This window comes from Mastacembelus armatus, chromosome 12 (assembly GCF_900324485.2).
Source record: "Mastacembelus armatus chromosome 12, fMasArm1.2, whole genome shotgun sequence".
Lineage (NCBI taxonomy): Eukaryota > Metazoa > Chordata > Actinopteri > Synbranchiformes > Mastacembelidae > Mastacembelus > Mastacembelus armatus.
In genome coordinates, this window is record NC_046644.1 from 13,047,694 (window position 1) to 13,065,655 (window position 17,962).

At 38.4% G+C, this 17,962-nt stretch overlaps 2 protein-coding genes across 15 annotated transcripts; one reads left to right on the forward strand and one right to left on the reverse strand.

The window, feature by feature from the left end:
• Positions 1–46: 46 nt before the first annotated feature.
• On the reverse strand, positions 47–11,247 carry coq4 (coenzyme Q4 homolog (S. cerevisiae)). Of its 10 annotated transcripts, none has more exons than XM_026297745.2 (8): positions 11,211–11,247; positions 4,090–4,242; positions 3,399–3,483; positions 2,767–2,863; positions 2,553–2,655; positions 2,274–2,403; positions 1,679–1,772; positions 47–761 (listed from the first exon to the last, which is right to left on the reverse strand). In XM_026297745.2, exons 2-8 carry the CDS (start codon positions 4,189–4,191, stop codon positions 578–580), a joined length of 795 nt encoding a protein of 264 aa, XP_026153530.1. In that variant the 5' UTR covers positions 4,192–4,242; positions 11,211–11,247; the 3' UTR covers positions 47–577. The 10 variants fall into 10 exon arrangements, with proteins under 10 accessions (XP_026153530.1, XP_026153533.1, XP_026153534.1 ...); XM_026297748.2 differs by having other exon boundaries at positions 4,090–4,245; positions 11,211–11,230; XM_026297749.2 differs by lacking the exon at positions 11,211–11,247 and adding an exon at positions 7,393–7,428.
• Positions 4,931–15,418, forward strand: traf2b (Tnf receptor-associated factor 2b). Of its 5 annotated transcripts, XM_026297739.2 has the most exons (11): positions 5,372–5,506; positions 8,635–8,840; positions 9,729–9,807; positions 10,036–10,134; positions 12,430–12,591; positions 12,670–12,744; positions 13,060–13,134; positions 13,216–13,431; positions 13,526–13,829; positions 14,077–14,225; positions 14,323–15,418. In XM_026297739.2, exons 2-11 carry the CDS (start codon positions 8,662–8,664, stop codon positions 14,539–14,541), a joined length of 1,557 nt encoding a protein of 518 aa, XP_026153524.1. In that variant the 5' UTR covers positions 5,372–5,506; positions 8,635–8,661; the 3' UTR covers positions 14,542–15,418. The 5 variants fall into 5 exon arrangements, with proteins under 5 accessions (XP_026153523.1, XP_026153524.1, XP_026153520.1 ...); XM_026297738.2 differs by lacking the exon at positions 5,372–5,506 and adding an exon at positions 4,931–5,063 and having other exon boundaries at positions 12,430–12,744; XM_026297735.2 differs by having other exon boundaries at positions 12,430–12,744.
• Positions 15,419–17,962: the final 2,544 nt, after the last annotated feature.

The following is a 17,962-nucleotide window of genomic DNA, read 5'->3' on the forward strand; positions in this document are numbered from 1 at the left end:
ATGTACATATGTATTATAAAAAAGGAGAAGCATAATGTGCATAGTGCAGTTTTTGTTAAGTGAGTCAGATAACAGAAGCAGCTGCATTGACATCTTCCCACTCTTTGGTGTTAGTATATCTACAGGTGCACATGAAACTGTATTAAATTAGAAAACTGGTCACAAAAATATCTAACATCTGGCAAAATTTTGGCATAAAATAAAATAACAGTCCAATATAAATACTACTTTTCAAAGCTGGTTAGATCAGTATATAGGTAATAACAGCTGCAATTCAGTTTTGTTTTTTTTTTTGGTTTATTTTTGTCCTTGTGAACAAGACTTTAGAACCAGACCTGCTGCCTAAATGATTCACATTTCAAAGTAAAGGATGACTTAACACCTAGGCAGACAAATTTAGGACTTATGCAGGGAAACGCCAAAGTTTGCAAAGTGTGAAACTTCTCCATTTCCTAAGCAGCTCAAAAAAAAAAAAATCCACAGTATCACACTTCACATACAATATTTCTGGTTTGTCCAATACTGAAAGTCTTTTTGCTGGTTATACCTGAACCCCTTATCTCATTTCACTCTTTTCTCAGGTGCTCCTTTTATTGGACGCACTAAGTATTAGAGGTGGTGGATCGATGTTGAGCTCTTGCCGGATGTCTTCAAGACTCTGTTCCCATCGTTTCTCGTAAAAGATACTGAGGACACAGCGGGCCTTTCGGCCGTTCTGAACAGCCCAGGGGCCCAAGGCAGTGAACAGTTTCTGTAAACGGCTAGAAGATGATACAAGAAAGGAAATTTTGAGCATGACAGAACAATGAAGAGGAAACATGCCAAGATTAACCAGTGTCATTTCCTCTGGATGGGCCACAGACCACTTCCCCAAAAAACACAGGGAAGTGAAGTTATTGAATGAGGAGGAATAGATTTACAGATAAAGACATGGTTTATAAGCATGTTTTCATCATAACAGATGCAATGATACACAGCTGTGAATGAATTTCCTCTTATGCCCACACAGAGCTGAGATTTGATGGGAAATGGTCATAAAACTAGACTTTGTAGTAAATCATTTTCTAACTTGTTCTCGCACAGCTTTTACCATTTCTTTTGACTGACTTTGGTTTGGTAGGTCCTTTGCTATCTGCAAATGTTGGAGCAGGACAAAGAAATAGTGTGAATGCCACAATGTGTGTGCTGATATAAAAGAAAAATGCTGGTAAAGAGTTGGAGTAATGCTGTGTGTGTGCACTTTGGGTGGTAATAGAATTTCCCCATTTGTGGGACTAATAAAGGTAATAAGGGTAACTTAATGCTTTTTACTCCTCAGTTGCATGAAAGAGTGGGAGGCCAAACCTCAGGAAATATAGTAGGGGTAAAGTAGGGCAGAATCAACTACCGGTAGTTGAATAATTGATCAATACCTTAAGAGAATAGTGACATGCAGTGCAGCTCCCAACATGCTTGTACATGCTTCAGCAAAACTTGTTTGCTGAATAGTTTTTGTTTCATACATTATATTGTTCAAATGTAACCCAACCCTATAAGAACAGTGTTCACAGAGGTTCTTAGTGAGTCACTCAAATCAAGACCTTATCATGCTGAAACAGAGCTTACTAAACATCTTTCTGGTCTAGTATTGCGCTGTAGTTCAAAGTATACGCTGTGGTGAAACACACAGGTATTGTACCTTGCGTTTAGTTTAAGTGGCCCCAATACAGCTCCAAGAGCACACATGGGAAGCCCCGTCTGGGCGGCTTCAAACCATTTTACTGCCACTTCGCCTAAAAGCAGCAGGATGAGAGAAACAGACAAAAAGAGAAACATTTGCAAATTATTTAGGTAGAAAGGAAAAGAAAGAACGAGACGTTTAGAACAGTGTATCAAAACCTACTTTACAATGAGCCTATTGAAAAAAATCTTCCTTTTTTTTTTAGCATTGTTGTGAATCAATTCACTAGTAAGCCACCAGTGAAAGAGAAAAGCATAGATTGTAACTGCAAGGGCTTTGAAAAACAAGAAATTTGTAAAGACAGCTGGACAGGAAAGCGTGGGAGAGAAACAAAACTCTAGGGAGAATTTAATATTCCTCTCAGTAGTCAAATGTATGACTCCAGCTGCACCTTTCAACTTAAGGTGTCTGCCTTGTTCACATTTCTGAATGAGATTTAACCATATCATCAATGACAAGATTAAACATGCTTCGCTTGGTTTTTCCTATAAATAATTCGGTCTGCCTTCGTAGATGCTGATTAGGTAGGTAGCATTTTCTGATGACAACTCACCCAACATGTTGGTGGGCATGCCCAGTAAGGTATGCAGCAAATCATGGACCTCTCTGTATCGCTGCATAACATAAGCTAGCTCCTCATTGTCCACGAACTTCACATCTGCCCTCGTATCAGGGGTCACACGCTGTGGGAAAAATTTGCAAGCAAACTGTAAGTATATAGGTGAATATGGAAGACGCAAAGGCTGGAAAACTTCACCAAATGTGTTAACTTGATGAAATTGGTGTTAGGAAATGTAAAGGAAGTGTTTACAACACATCACTGAACACTGACATTGTCCTCCAGAAAACGGAGGTATTCTCTCCCAAAAGAGCCATCAGGCAGTGAAGCCAGCTTGGTCAGATCGAGTGTAGACAGCCTGATCCTGGGACGCTCTCTGCAATAACCGTTAACAAGCAAGGCAAAAATCAAAATTCATCTTCAGTAAAGAAAATTGTATTTTAAAGCGTCGAAATCAGGGTTACCAAATAATGCCACAATGCCTCACGTTAGGACAGTGTAGCCTTCAGGGTCATTTCTCATCCTGTCCCTGAGATTTATCAACGCGAGACGTCCTGTTGTCTCTCCAAGCACTGCAACCATGTCTGTAAAGTGCACAGGGGATTTTTGTGGAACTAACAGTTGATTTCCTCAAAATAAAATATTTTGTCTTAATGCTTCTCATACCTGTGCAGTTTGCCTAAATGAAGGGGAATTAAAGCAGTACACCACAGTACCCCTTATATCCTTATACCTTTCCTATCAAACAGTCATAGATAAATATAGAATCCAGTATTTATGGAAATAATTTGATATTTAAGCACTTGGAGCCAGAAGCAGCTCTTAACTTAAAGACACCTGCATCCTCTAAGCTAAATGTCAAATGACAGGTGTTGGTGCTCTCTTCCTCCATGAGAGTTTCGGGGTAACTGACACGCTATAGTAGGGCCTCTCTTTGTTTTTATTCTCGTTTCTGTTTCCAAGACTTTTTTGAAGCATGTGATGGTGATCTCCAGAGAATAAAAGCTTAAGAATGAGTAACAATACTCAAAACAGTAAATGAGAAAAGAACTTTGGGTACAGTCCCTGCTGGTATCATTGTACTGACAAACTAAAAACATTATTTCAAACTTCACAAACCTGTTGATACGCTGTAATAATCAGTTGCAGAATTGCTGACTGTGGTTTCAGCAGTGAAACAATAATGAGACCACCAAGTTCCTGCCTGGGTCATGAAAGCAAAAACTAGTATTATAAGGTTTAGCATTTGGTTTGAATTCATGGCCAAAGAGAAATTAATAATTAAATAATTAATTCTCACAGCTAATCAGTTTCAAAACCAAACAACAGGTCTACCTGTCAAGGGCGGAAGAAGCTGGACAGCAGTGTTATTGAACTGAGCCTCTGGGAACATTTATGAAGCTTTTCATAACTTTAACTCACAATCTGCTAATAAGGCTGATAGACCAGAAGGAAACAAAAGTAAGACTTTTTAAAAATATTAACTTACGAAAGTATAGCTTTACTTATGTATAAATAATCCCCTTTAATGAATTTCCAAAATTTGGAAGAGGTGATTCCATTTTAAGATAATTTTTCCCTTTTATAGGGATACAGTCTTGGTTTGGGAGAAGGAGGTTTGACATACAAGAAAGTCCTTCAGCCAGAGTTGGATCGATGTCGTTACATGAATGCATGTTAACCATTCAGCTACAGAATGTTCCATGGACATTGCCAATAAAAAGTAAGAAAGGGAGATGAACAAAAGGACTGCACAAACAGTAACAGGGGATGCTACTGGAAACCGATGCAGAGGACGTGCAAGTCTCACCATGTCTGTAGGGGTTCTGTAGTGCAGCCACACCTGACCCCACAGCCAGCAGGGCTTTCTGGATGGGGGTGGTGGGAATGTGTCCAGGGTACAGTCCATCATAGCAGCTGTGAGTAAACACACTGCTGCTCCTGCTCAGCTGCTGGACAACCACTACTGAGACAAAGGTGCAGTAACAATAGAGACATTTATACTAAGGTTACTGGATTGACGCAATGTGACAATGAGCTGCATTATTATTGGTGTTTTTTCTTCCTGAACTGCGTTAAATCTGAGCAGAAAGCTGACAAATTCTATAGAAGTAAATCAGTAACAGCAAATGCTATTTACTAAAGCTTAAATATCTAGGGGCCATCTGAATGTGAAATGTATCGCTACGTGGCAAGATGAGCTTCTATAGCTAATATAGCGCTAATTTATTTCTGTTATACTAAAATACTTTGAGCTAAACATATATGTAGGTGAAATTAAAATAATTCATTCATCCACCACTAACAGTGAGTGACCAGTGAGTGTGCTGCGGAGCCTCTGTGTGCTTTTTCAAGCTAAGCTTTGAAATCCATTACCTCTCACATTAACAGCTAACACAGTGCGATTTATCAAAAAGCGGTGACAGCTTTTCGCTTCACTGAATATCGCAGGCTGCTCGCAATGAGACTCGTACCTTTGGCGATCAAGTCGCAGCGCCGCTGATTTAACCTCTGGAGTTTGCCAACGTGCAGCAACATCGTAAACGCTAATGCGCATGCGTACATGGATGGTACACTAGCTATACGCGCCTGGGCAGCCCTCTTAGAAGGGCGGGGTCAGTCAGTTTAACGCAGTGCACTGCACAGTCACGGTAAGGAAGAAGTGACTCATAAGCGCATGCAGCAAGATCGTAAACATTGCCTACTTAAGATTGGGCTGCATCTCCCACAAAATAGTGGACTGAGTTTCGTTTTTCTGCCGCCAGCGACAACCGAGACGCTAAGGTTAGTCAGCTGAGCGGGCGTCACTTGCCAGTTGAGGTCAATTCGCTAAACACATAGTAATAAACAAACACTACCTAACGTCAACGAGCTGCGTAAAATCGCGTAACTACGCAACTACACAAACCAATTAACAGCTACGTAAAAGGAAAAATAAATACTCAAACTACCTCGTCGCTTGTTTTTAACCAGTAGCACAAATACAAAAACGAGTTAAAGTAGTAAAAGCAGAAGTTACTTGGCTGTAATAGAATAAAGCAAAGTAAGAATAAAGTTAAAGAGCCCATGAGAATATGCCTGGGCTGTTGACTCCGCTAGAATGAGCAGTCCTCCGGGAGATAACCCGTATTTATACGCACCCTGCTGACGTATTTCCCTGCTCTGCCTAAATACTGTGTTAGGGTGGCGTGGCGTTATAAGTCGAGGAGAGTCGCTGTGCAAGCTCGGTGAGTAGATATTCAGGCTTGGTTTCGGTGCAGTGAGTGACGGGCAGACAGAGAGAGAGAGATTCAGTGAGTAAAAGGCAAATATTAAGCAAGAACATGGCGGACCGATAGGAAGCACAGGGAGAGCAGGGGGTGGTGGTCAGCAGAGAAGGTGTTTTGAGTTTAACTATTTCCTACTAGATTTGACGTATTACTAGACCTTGGTAAATTTTTTTTTTTTAAGTATTTTATTTAAGAATGTAGTTAGTCGTGTTGTTTCCCTCCAGGTACATGAACTAAAATCCAGCTGTAGTCCAGGAGTCATGTGGGTTACAGTTAAAGAGCTGAAGCTTTTTTTTTTTCATTACAGTTCAATCTTACAGGGTTTTATCATGTTTGGGCCAAGTTGCTGTGGCTTCACTTCTTCTTTTTGTCATTTCCACAACGTACAAAGGTTTTTATCTCTGTCAGAGTTGGTAGAAACAAGCAGCATATGGCGTCAACATGAACAACCAGGTTACATGATTTAATCATTGTTTGTACTGGCTTACTAACTTATTTGCTACGCCCTTAAGGTTTTCATGGATACATAAACATCAGCTTGGTTTTGTCCTTTTGGTCACAGCAGGACTGGTTTTCATTCAGCTCAAAAGGTCATAAGGCTTTTGTTTTGGAAAAGTTGGACAAAACTTATGAAGGGACTGTGAAATAACCAGGCTGACTTCTACCAGTGTGCAAATGTTAGTCATGCTCCAATTTGAATGTGATGCTCTGTCAGATAACCAAAGTATAATGTTACCAGGAAAAGGATTTTCATTGAAAAGCAACCTTGGGTTTTTTCTTAGAAGACAAATGTCTTTGTAGTTTCCCGCCTCTTGAGAGTGTGAAGAAATTATGTAGTAACAGAATAATTTGTTATTATTATTGTAGAAAAGTAAGCTAACCATCCTTGCCACTCCATGTAATGGGACTGAAAATTAAGGTGTGGAAACATACTCATAAATTATAATTTCATAATTATTTGTAGATGTTTTAATTATTTTACAAATATAATTTATTTATATTTTAAATTTATTTATTATTTAAGCACATTCATCCACCCATCACCTGCTTATGGTGACCATGGTCACTGGGATCTGCTGGAGCCTATCAATGTTTATTTCATAAAATAGAACATATCCAGGAAGCAACAAGAATATTATGTGAAAGGTTACATTGTCTGTAGCTTGAATGGTTTCTCTTACTGCTAATAACTGGTAATGCATTATTGGTCATCACTAGGGACAATTCAAGTCTCATGATAAGCATGAGAAATTTGTCAAGTGTCTTTAGTTATTAGTCTTTTGGTCATGACATTTAGATTTGAACTCTTCCAGTAAAGAGCAGAATGAAAATGAAACTCAGGGGTCGTCTGCTGCTTTGTGGATTTCAGTCTTTACACTGTATTTTCCCTGTTTCATTTGTCTTTTTAAGTTTTGGTCTAACAACCACTTGCAATCATACTTCAAATGGAGTAGTTTCAGGAGATTTCCTTTTTCTCTTAAAGGGCTTAAATTAATTTAAAGGAAGAGTTCACCAAAGCAGGAAGTCATTACTTTTAAATTTTAATTGATGGGTAAATGGCTTTTTTAAAGCTTACAGTGTTTATGGAAAAAACACCCCCCACTCAATTTTACCCACAAGGGATTTTTCAGTAATAAATATGTTACTCACAAAATAAACATTCACACAGAAAAGTTTTTTGGTTTTGTTTGGCAAAGGTGCAGATTGCTTCTGGAAATTAGAGGTATTTCTACCACAACTGCTAGTATGCCATATGCAGGACACTCTGGCGGTATATTTATTTATTGCCAAAACAGAGTTCAAACTCTGTAGTTGGAAATAAACAGATGGAAACAGAAACTTACTGTGTTGATGAGTCACCTTTTTATGTTAGAAATATTTAACTTGTTAACGTTGGTGAACCTATTTCAGTTAGTATGACACTTATACAGCCATATAGATAACTTTGAGCTAATCATAAAACCTAACTTCAGTTAACTGATACTTTTAAGGCACTCCTTCCCACGTCATATAGTTGTTCAGAACATCTAAATACCAAGCTGACACAGGTGGAAAGTCCTGTTATTGCTGACAGTCCTGTACTAGTTAGTCCATAGTTCAACAGACAACAGTTAACTTTTGCACCAGTTGTGAAACCTTCTGTCCTTATCAACTCGTAAAGGTGAGCACGACAATGTTCTTTTACCCTAAAAGAGTTGATATACGAGTTCTACTGAGCACTTAGCATTACAAAAGCAACAAAACTGCAAACTCCTTGCACAGTGCACAAATTTCACCTTGGACGTAGGAAAAAATTATTAGTGACCCCCTTAAATTTTCCGCAGCGTCAGTCCTGATGCTTCCACCAGATGGCACTGGTGGACAAAATGTTAAAATCATAAGCATTGTGACTGTAAAATGTCGCTTTTTATGTAAAGCGCAGATGCACAAATGAGACATAAATATCGTGACCACACACATCTGTGATGCATCATGAATGTTTGACCATTTATATGTTGTGGCTAGAACAGTCATTAACCACAAGATGGCAGCACCAGCACAATTATTAAAGTCACTCAGTAAATTTTGCGTACAAACTGGAATCCAGATTTGAAATGCACATGCGTGCAAACATAATATAGAGGTTGACCTTTCATATCGCATAGTCGGATACAACTGAGATATAGCAAGTGTCTAGAACATTTTTGTAATCTCTAGCATTTCTAAATGTGCATTAATTCACAGTGTCAGTAATGAAACGCACTATACTAAGTGTCATCATAAGGCAAGAGTTTTCGAAAGTAAAGCCAGGACATTACAACACTGTGCACAAAGTACATTCACATAAAAAAAAAATTAAGAAATGCTAGTACTAGAACAGCCATTGGTGGAGCTAAAATTACATACTACATTATAAAAATGGGATTTAGTGGGCATGCCCAAATATCATAACATACCAGTAAGTAGTTAATGGTATGTCAGAGTTAAGAGTAAACCTGTTTGCCATGTTCGGTAATTAGTTAGAGGATACATCATTGTGATTTATGAGCTTTCTGGTTCTCTTGGACAAATGCTTAATGGCTGGCATGTATGGTGTTTATTCACAGGATTTAGCACCAGATTGATGGAGAAGAATGGCCCGAATCTCTTTGGTGGACTGTCCGAACTCTTTACCAGGAATCCCCCTCAGTGTGCTGTCAGTGCCCATGGAAAATAAATACAAATGTCAGCAATGTCTCCAGGTCCTGAGGAGGCCTGTCCAGGCTCAGTGTGGCCATCGCTTCTGTGTACACTGCTTCAAGCAGCTCACCAGGTAGACTGGAGGTCTTCAGACCACCTACATCCGTGTGAAATACAAACCCCTTCCCTTCCTAATGCTTCCCCTCTTACCGGACATGCTTTGGCACATCCTGTATTCTTATCTCTGCTTGCCTCTGGGGAGTTTTTTTTTTTTTGCACCCAAGATTATTTTAGGCCGACTCATCCCCTACATGACTGGACTCTAATACTGATGTGAGTGAATCACAAGGATGTGACTTAGGATGATGATTCTGACTTACTTTAAAGGTTTCCATTTTCTTTTCCTATCACTAACTCACTGGTTGTTCACTGATGCACGATGGCATTGTGAATTCATTAGTAAATACATGGTGTATCACCTTATGTCTAATGATATTTTGACTGTATCATTAGATAAGGAGGATAAGGTGACAGAAAATGTTGAATGTTCCTGGAAAATTTTATTATAAACAGCTATACATGAAGCTTTTTTTTGCTAACATTCACACCACAACAAAAAGCAACAACAATTATGTTCTCACACGTGAATCATTTGAAACCAAGAAGTACCTGTGCCGTGTAAATTATATAAACTTTATTTTTTGCTAACTTTATTTTTTGTGATGAAGTGGGTGTTCTGAAGGGCGATTTCACTTTCACTACATGTCCTTTTTGTTGGGTTTTTTTTTGTGATTTGTGTATTACTTTTTTCATTTGTCCTCAATCTCAACCTGCAAAAGCTAAGATATTTTTCACACTTTCTCCAGTTGCAGCAACATACATTTATGATTGAGTCATTCTTGAGCTCTGATCAATACTGGTCAGTAGCTGATTGAGTAATGGATCAGCAGGAAATTGTTGCTGACTGTTTAGTGCCACCTGGCTGTTTTTCACGATGAAGTCACACTGTTTTGTTTATTAGTTCTGGCCCAAAGCCTTGTGAAGCCTGCCGCCAAGAGGAAATATATGAGGAACCTATTTCCATTCTCAATAGTAATGAGGTAAGGTAATAAATATGCAGTTTTCAACCAACATTCTTATTTAATGAGACATCTTCCTTGTAGCCAGTGTATCATTCATCCCTTTAAAGGAAAAACTATGACAACAGTGCAGTGGGGATTTCCTTCCCCACAGTCTTACACAAAGAAAGCTACTGTTTTCTGTTTTTGTTGGTATAATTAGTGGCCGTGTGAATTCACTGATCTTTTTGTGCTTTGTTCTCCAACTAGGCATTTCCAGACAATGCAGCAGGTCGAGAAATAGCGAGTCTGCCAGCCAGATGTTTGAACCAGAGCTGCAATTGGACAGGCTCAATTAAAGAGTATGAGGTGAATCATGAAGTTCAACTTTTTCTTCTTGCATGGGTGTTGTCACTGCTTTCTGTTTGAGTATTTGTCTCTGCATGCCCTATTGTAAATGTACAAATGTAATTTAGCTTGTTTACCACACCTACATCAATATTGTCAGTATTTTTAAATGCGGTAGTTTGTCACACAGTCACCTTTCTGCTTGAAATACGTCTGATTATACATCAGCACGGCTGCAGAGAAAACAGGAAGTGAAAGTTAACATTGCAGCCTGGAAAGTACCATCAATCCAGCTCACTTATCAACATCTCAGTGGGAAAGTACCAGGACATAAAAAGCATTGTGAGAATAGCTCAGTGGGTTAAATGAGACTACACCACAAAAAGAATCTACAGAATCTTTAAGCCATGAAACAGCAATGGGTTTAGATATTCAACTGCAAAAAACCATTGACAAAAGAAGCGGGGTGTGTTCGGCAGTGTTATTTGTTTATAGTTTTGTTCTGTAAATATTTTACTCTAGGGTGTATTTGTATTTTTTATGCTTGCTATAACAGCAGGATGTTTGTAGTGTATGGCTGTGGTTTTACTTAACCATAACTGGTGATCTTGTCTAGGTTAGGGTTTACAGAGGAAATGTTAAAATGATGTGGCAGTTTTCAAATGAGAACACTAGGCTGATACAGGATATTATTTTGCATGTGCTGCAAATGTGGCTTTGAGTCGTTAGCTTGCCGAAGAAGCTTCACAACATGTGCTTGTTTTCCATGGCCGAAGAGTCATTGTGTGATGTATTTTATTGCTGCGCTCAAGAAGTGATTACACACCCATGTGTCTGAGAAGATTTGTGGGTTACTGTCTTAGTCACCGTTGTCTGGAAAGACCAGTATGGAGATTAGTTAGCCTACACACCCAAAACCTGCTTCTTCCAGAGCTGGAAGATGCTACACGTGTTGTCTGAGTGGTGTGATAAGGACAGGGATCTGACAGATAATTTGTTAAAGATGATTCACATTTAGTTCGCTTATTCGGTTTAAGGTTTTCCATAACAGTGTGTCTTAAAATGGAGCAGTCAAAGCGAAAAACATGCTAACCTACCTGTAGTTCCGGCTCTGTGGCTTCGCCATGCTGTTTCTATTCATTGTGAAAGGGATTGACTTCTTGGTTGGTGAAGTCCATCCCATTATCGCGCTCCACCCCTTTCAGTTCCCGCTATTTTTTTAAAAAGATGTTATTTTAATGTTTTTATTAAATAAGATTATCGAAACATTTCACAGATTTGAATTAAATAGCCCTTTTTTCATTTGTCGTTGTACTTCCATTCTTTATTTCTGTGCTTCTTGTATTTTTGTTCTTTTATTTCCAGATCTCCCAAAGGCAATTTTTTTTGTTTTGTTTCTTTTGTGTTTGTTTTAAGGTTAAAATGTTAGAAAAAGGCTCTTAATATATTTTGTTTAAACAACCATACAGTACAAATAATTAAATATTAAGTTCCTAATGGGGCTAGATGGAAAAAAACATAATTAGATCGATGATTATGGAGTCATAATAACGTCATATCATTTAATTAAGCTGTGTACTGTGTTATTATCGTTAATGGGTTTTTAGGTTTCTTAATGCTTTTTTATGAGTTGGAGGTAATAAATTGTTTGCATTAAAACACACACACACCTTGTTTTAAGCCGAGAGTAAAGCCATAGTTGCTTACATGTATGGGTGTGCTTGTCATCTCAGTTTAATTGGATTTGACAAGGGTGGAGCATCTTTTTATAAAAACTGACAAATGGTCTACAGTTTTTATATGAGCTGTCTTGATCACCTGTCATGCAGATTACACTATGTGCACTGAAATAACTTGCAGCATCATAAAACCCAACAGTCAGCTACTTTATGAAAGTTAATGAATACCAGACCCACCTATCCTGCACGAGAAGGACAAACTGTAGGAATGTGGTCAAAAATAATTAACTTCAAAGGTCATACCCAACTCTAAAGCTTGGTTGCGGGACCTGATTAGCGCTTTACATTTAGAATAAATTAAGTACATACTTTAGGATAAACTGTGATATTTTCAGAAAATCTGGCAACCTCACACCTCTTTTGTACAAGAACAATAGAATGAGTCTGCAAATAAAACAGTGTTACAGGCTCTAAGTACCCAGATGGTGCAAAACATGTACACTACCTCTCAGCAGTTTTGAGTTTATATGTTCAATGTTCTATACTTGTTTGTATTTGCGCCTTGTTTTTGTATACTTAAAATGAGCAGCACTGACTTCTATATGGTGATAATAATAACCTGGTCCTTCATTTTTAGGCTGACCACGAAGGTCGCTGTGAGTTTGAACGCATACAGTGCGAGGCCTGCCAAAACTCGATCCTTCGTAGAGAGAAGGACCGACATAATGAGAGAGAATGTGAGGCAAGAACACTCAACTGCAAATACTGCAAAGTGACCTTCAACTTTAAAGAAATCAAGGTTAGAGACAGAGCATTCCTACAAAGAGTCATCTGCTGGTTATGTGGACGTACAATAAATGTCTTATACTTATTTCAGGCCCATGACGAGATCTGTGTGAAGTTTCCCTTACAATGTAAAGACTGTGGCAAGAAGAAGATCCCAAGAGAAAAGGTTTGAGTTACAGACTGAATAGACTGTTGTTACACAATTTTACATAGAAGTTACAAATGTAAAGTAGAAATCCTAAGAAGGGTTACTACTAAAATCAGCCATGACTGTATGGCTGAGATCCACATTCTTCAGCTGAAAAGTGGAAGCCTTCTTTCTAATTGAGGTTTTAGGAAATAGAGCCTTAAACTGAAAATTTCGGGACTGTTTAGTTTCTTTCTGAATGAGAATCCTTGCGTCACTTTAATTTTTCAGTTTGAATTGATGCATTGTTTGAAGCTGGTCCATTAAAATTTCTTTTATCTATTCAACCTGCAGTTCAATGACCACATCAAGACCTGCGCCAAGTCAAAGAGTGCCTGCCCATTCAGCGAAGTGGGGTGTAAATCTGTAGTATGTATGATTATTGATTCAATTCAATACATTTCCAGAACAAAATGCAAGTAGCTAAATAACCTTGATTGTAATTTTTAGATAGAGAACGGGAAGCTCAACGACCATGAGCATAGCAGCACCGTGGAACACTTGCGTCTTCTGCTGCCAATGGTGCTGTCTGTGGCTCGTACACGTGAAGAGGCTTCTGGTCCTGGGGAGTGGCAGGAGGACTGTGGTCTGGGCCTGTACAGAGCTCCTGGGGAGGGAGCTTTGGGAGCTGCAGCCTCCTCACAATCTGTGGACCTTGATAAAAAGGTAAGTCTCAGTCCGTTTAATCCTCTTTGTTAACCAGTGTTGTTTATTGGCGTTGAATGAGGATCCAAATGTATTTGTTGCTGGTTCTCCACAGGTCAGCGCTTTAGAAAACATTGTGTGTGTCCTGAACCGGGAAGTGGAGCGTAGCTCAGTTACATTAGAGGCTTTTTCACATCAACACCGTTTAGACCAAGAAAAGATTGAAAATCTGTCTAATAAAGTCCGACAGCTAGAGAGGACGCTGACTATGAGAGACTTGCAGCTGTCTGAGACCGAACAGCTGGTGCGAGAGCTCCAGTTCTGCACTTATGATGGGATATTTGTGTGGAAAATTTACGACTTCTCACGCCGCAGGCAGGATGCTGTAGCCGGTCGAACACCTGCAATGTTCTCACCAGGTGAGACAGATGATATATTTATACTTATCAAAGATCTTCTGTACACCCACATACATCCTGTCCTAGCTGAAGGGCTAATCTTGTATTTCAATGAGTTAGTAAGTAACCATGTGGTATTTATGATCTTAACTCTTGGCATGTAGAAGAGGGAACTTCCAATAAACTACACCCTCGTGCATATTATTCCTATTATCATATGACACTGTGATTAGGCTCTGTTTACATCCTGGACTTTCCTTCCTCATAGCGTTTTACTCCAGCAAATACGGCTACAAAATGTGTTTGAGGCTGTATTTGAATGGCGATGGGACGGGTCGAGGAACACACCTTTCACTGTTCTTTGTCATCATGAGGGGAAAGTGTGATGCTCTGCTCAAATGGCCTTTCAGTCAAAAGGTAGGTAATTTGCACATAACCTTACGCTCATTTAAATCCATATCTTCCCCAGAAAGTGGCATGAAAGAGCTGGTGTTCTCATCTTTTCTTTACCCAGGTGACTCTAATGCTCTTGGATCAGAACAACAGGGAGCACATTATTGATGCTTTTCGCCCCGATGTCACCTCCACCTCTTTCCAGAAGCCGATCAGTGAGATGAACATCGCCAGTGGCTGCCCGCTCTTCTGTCCACTGGCCAAACTAGCCGGAAAGAGCCCTTATCTGAGAGAGGATACAATTTTCATTAAGGCCATTGTAGACCTCACTGGCTTATAGGGTGTAGACTGTGGAAGCTACACTTAAGAAAACAAACATAATAAATAATATTGACAATATATATCAGGAGAATTTATACAAAAGTATATAATATATTACAAAATATGACTTATGTCAGATATAATGATACTATACATTAAGACTAATATGTTTTTGGAAAGGTGTCACATTAAGGTGAAGTGTGTGCAATACACATTATGGTGATCACATACTAAATCTAAATCATGAGTCTTAACAAGTTGCTAGCCAGCTTTAAGGAGAAATATTTAAAGAGCCACTGGGTATAATAGCTGTTTTATGACCAAGGGCTGTCACCTTAATGTGACCCTGCTAGTATTCAAAGTAAATCTTATAGGTTATTATAAATATAGCTGTTATAAAAAATGTCTATATTAAATTAATTATATATAATAACAATATATATAGTAATCCAGGGTAACCTTGTGTAGCTAAGTAGGTCAGCTGTGTAGCACAGTCTATCAAGAATGATCTTTTACAAAAGTCACATTCAAGTAGAATCTTTATTTAAAAGTAATAAGGATGCTTAAACTGCATATATTTAGTGTGTTTAACCACTGTAGAAAGACATCAATATTGTGTGAATAACCAGTTACTCAGCATCAAACATGTTTTGCCAAATGAGTTGGTAACACATGTAAGCGAACTTACAAAGGGTATTCTTGATTATTATACATATATATGTTTAGAAATCATTCTATTTTCCTTCTGAAATACACTCTTAAATGTAGCTCAAAAATAGCACAGTTAATATGCAGTTCTGACATTATGTGCCTACAAAATTTGAAAAGTTGTGAAACTTGTGTGCATTTTCATCATAACTAATAAAGGTTTGCAATATTTTGTCAAAAGGTTAATACACAGTGATTTGTGTTTATTCACCATGTAGTGCTGTGTTCACTGCTATTTAGAAACATTCGATATGTCTGTTGTGAAGGAACACAGCAGCTGCTTGTTCACTTCTGAATAGAGCTGAGAATAGTAGCCGACTGGTAATTTATAGAAATGTAATCAATTACTTTGATAATTCGTTCATCTTTTATATGATTCTTCAAGCACAACAGAAGCAGGTATCCTCCATTTTTCAGTGAAGGTTTGGTGACTAGAAAATTGCAGGTATTTGTAAGTTTTCTAGGTCAGCCACTTTTTCTTTTGAACGTTCACATTCTGGTTTTTTTATTTGTTCAGGCTTGGGTAAAAAGCATCCTGACAGTTCTACTTTTATTTCAGGTAATTATTGAATTATCTTATGTTCTTAAATTCACATGTGAATGTGAAAACCTTTCCGTGTAATACTGCAGACGAATTGTATAGTCCTGTGGCAGCTAATATTTCTTTTTGACCTCTGGTACCAAAACAGGAGACATGTAAATAGCAACTCTGCTCACGAAGCTCCTCTGCTCAGAAAGGTGCTGAAATAAATCACACAAAGGCCGTTTGTTAACCCAGTTTTTGGCATGTTTTGTTTCTTCCTGTTAGACTATTGCTATGTATGTGGTCATTATGTGCCTTTTCTTTCCTCTTTCCTCTATGTTGGCTGGTGTCATTTTAACAAAGTAATATATTTAAAAAAGGGGGAAGTCTGCTGATTGCATCTTGTAACAGGTGTGTTATGTCTGTGGATCTGAAGGGTGTTTAAAATGAGTAAATGTAACCACAGATTTGAATTAAAGGTCTGGGCATTTACCAGACAGGGAGGGTCTACTGGTTGTGTAATGGAAAGTGTAGGAGCCAATGTTTTTGCCATAGACCTCTAGTAGTTTAAATTACATTGTAAATGTTTTTCTAAAAGGACTAATCTTAACACTAGACCATGGCTAGACAATAGTGTTGAGGGCAAAATATGCTTTTAAAAGTACCAGCAGACTTTAATGATTTCATTACAATTTCATTTCCAACTGTAACTGTACAGGAAGATGTCAACACCGAATTATCACCACACAGAATATTTTTCAAGAAAAAGAAACCCCAACTTTCCATCTAAAACCAGATTCTGACGCCATTTTGAAAACCGTGAAATGACTGCAATATTGTGAGCACTGTCACCTTTTAGGTGTTAACCAAAATTTTTTTGGGGTTAGGTGAAGTACACCAGTAAACCCCTGCTGTTTTGCAGTAGTATGTTGTAGTAGAAACGGATGTCATTATGGCACACCATAGCAACCTAAACTTATATAGGCCCAGAAGCAATCGGGTTTAAACATTTGAGCTTATTTTATAACATCGCATTTCATTTTTTTTTTTTTTTAACACCGTGTTCTCTTGTGACATTTTCTCTCAGCACATGGCCATTCCTCATTTATTTAGATTGTGATAATGGGCCAGACTACCATGTAAGTTCCTCACCATAAAGCCACAGGTCAACCGGGGCTCGAACCAACAACCTTCATCTAATCGTCTAGCAATATAATCACTAGTTGCAGCCCTACATTGGTTTATGGCTAGTACCTATGAATCTAGAGTAACATTAATGACATTCCCATCATCCTAAGCTGTGCTTTGTGTTTAGAATTAGCAAATATTAGCACGCTAACAAATTACAACAGTTAACAGTAACTTCCTTGTGAGCATGTTGCCATGTTAGCATTACCACAGAGCTCAAAGCACATATATGTCTAAGTACAAAGCTGTTAGCATGACTGTAAAATAGGTGTTTTACACAAATGTGATCCTGCCCTGTTTTTTTTTTAGCCCATATTTGCTTACACTGAGGGGAAACTGGCATTGTTAAAAGTAGGCTGAATGACGTATTAGCAGCTAATGTTTGCAGTTTACCTAAGTAACAAGAAAGCTCTTGCATGCAACCTGTGATGCAAATCTGCATACAAGAGCTAAACTTTTATAGCAGAAAAGAATATTAATCTGACACATATTCAGACTTCTGGCTTTTCAGGACATGCTTTTTATTTAAGGGTGGGGGAGGGTATGTTAGAAAATAGTTAAAGGATAGCACTACAGTTAAAGTTGTCAAAGAGACCAAGGAGAAAGTTCATAATTTATTACACATATTTCTAAACATGGAAAATACTGTTGCAGAGGCGGCTGCCGAACCGTTAAACTTATGGAGATGTCTCTGGAAACTTGTAAAACATGTGCAACGATGATGAAGTTGTTGAGACAACCCACAGTCACAGTTACAGGGTGACAGAAAACCTCCTACAGTGGGGAATCTTCAAGGAAGCACAATATTTAGCAGGTAAAGTACCTGAACCTTGTACTGGACAAACAGCAAGCGGAAAAGTCACAAGGTTCACAGATTATGTGTTACTTTTTGTTTTGTTGTTCGAGAGAACAATGAAAGTGAAGGACCCTGCAGAGGACTACAAGAGTGATGGGAAGTCAAGGGATAACCTCAAACACTTCAAGACTTTTAAGTTGCAAATTTTTGATTTTAAACGTTAGC

Coding starts and splice junctions, on each gene's coding strand:
- traf2b (XM_026297738.2), top strand. CDS start 8,662: ATGGCCCGAATCTCTTTGGTGGACTGTCCGAACTCTTTACCAGGAATC. Junction 8,841..9,728: donor TGCTTCAAGCAGCTCACCAG/GTAGACTGGAGG, acceptor TTTGTTTATTAG/TTCTGGCCCAAAGCCTTGTG. Junction 9,808..10,035: donor CCATTCTCAATAGTAATGAG/GTAAGGTAATAA, acceptor TTCTCCAACTAG/GCATTTCCAGACAATGCAGC.
- coq4 (XM_026297742.2), bottom strand. CDS start 4,844: ATGTACGCATGCGCATTAGCGTTTACGATGTTGCTGCACGTTGGCAAA. Junction 4,246..4,753: donor CTGCGACTTGATCGCCAAAG/GTACGAGTCTCA, acceptor CCTTTGTCTCAG/TAGTGGTTGTCCAGCAGCTG. Junction 762..1,678: donor CCACTTAAACTAAACGCAAG/GTACAATACCTG, acceptor ATCATCTTCTAG/CCGTTTACAGAAACTGTTCA.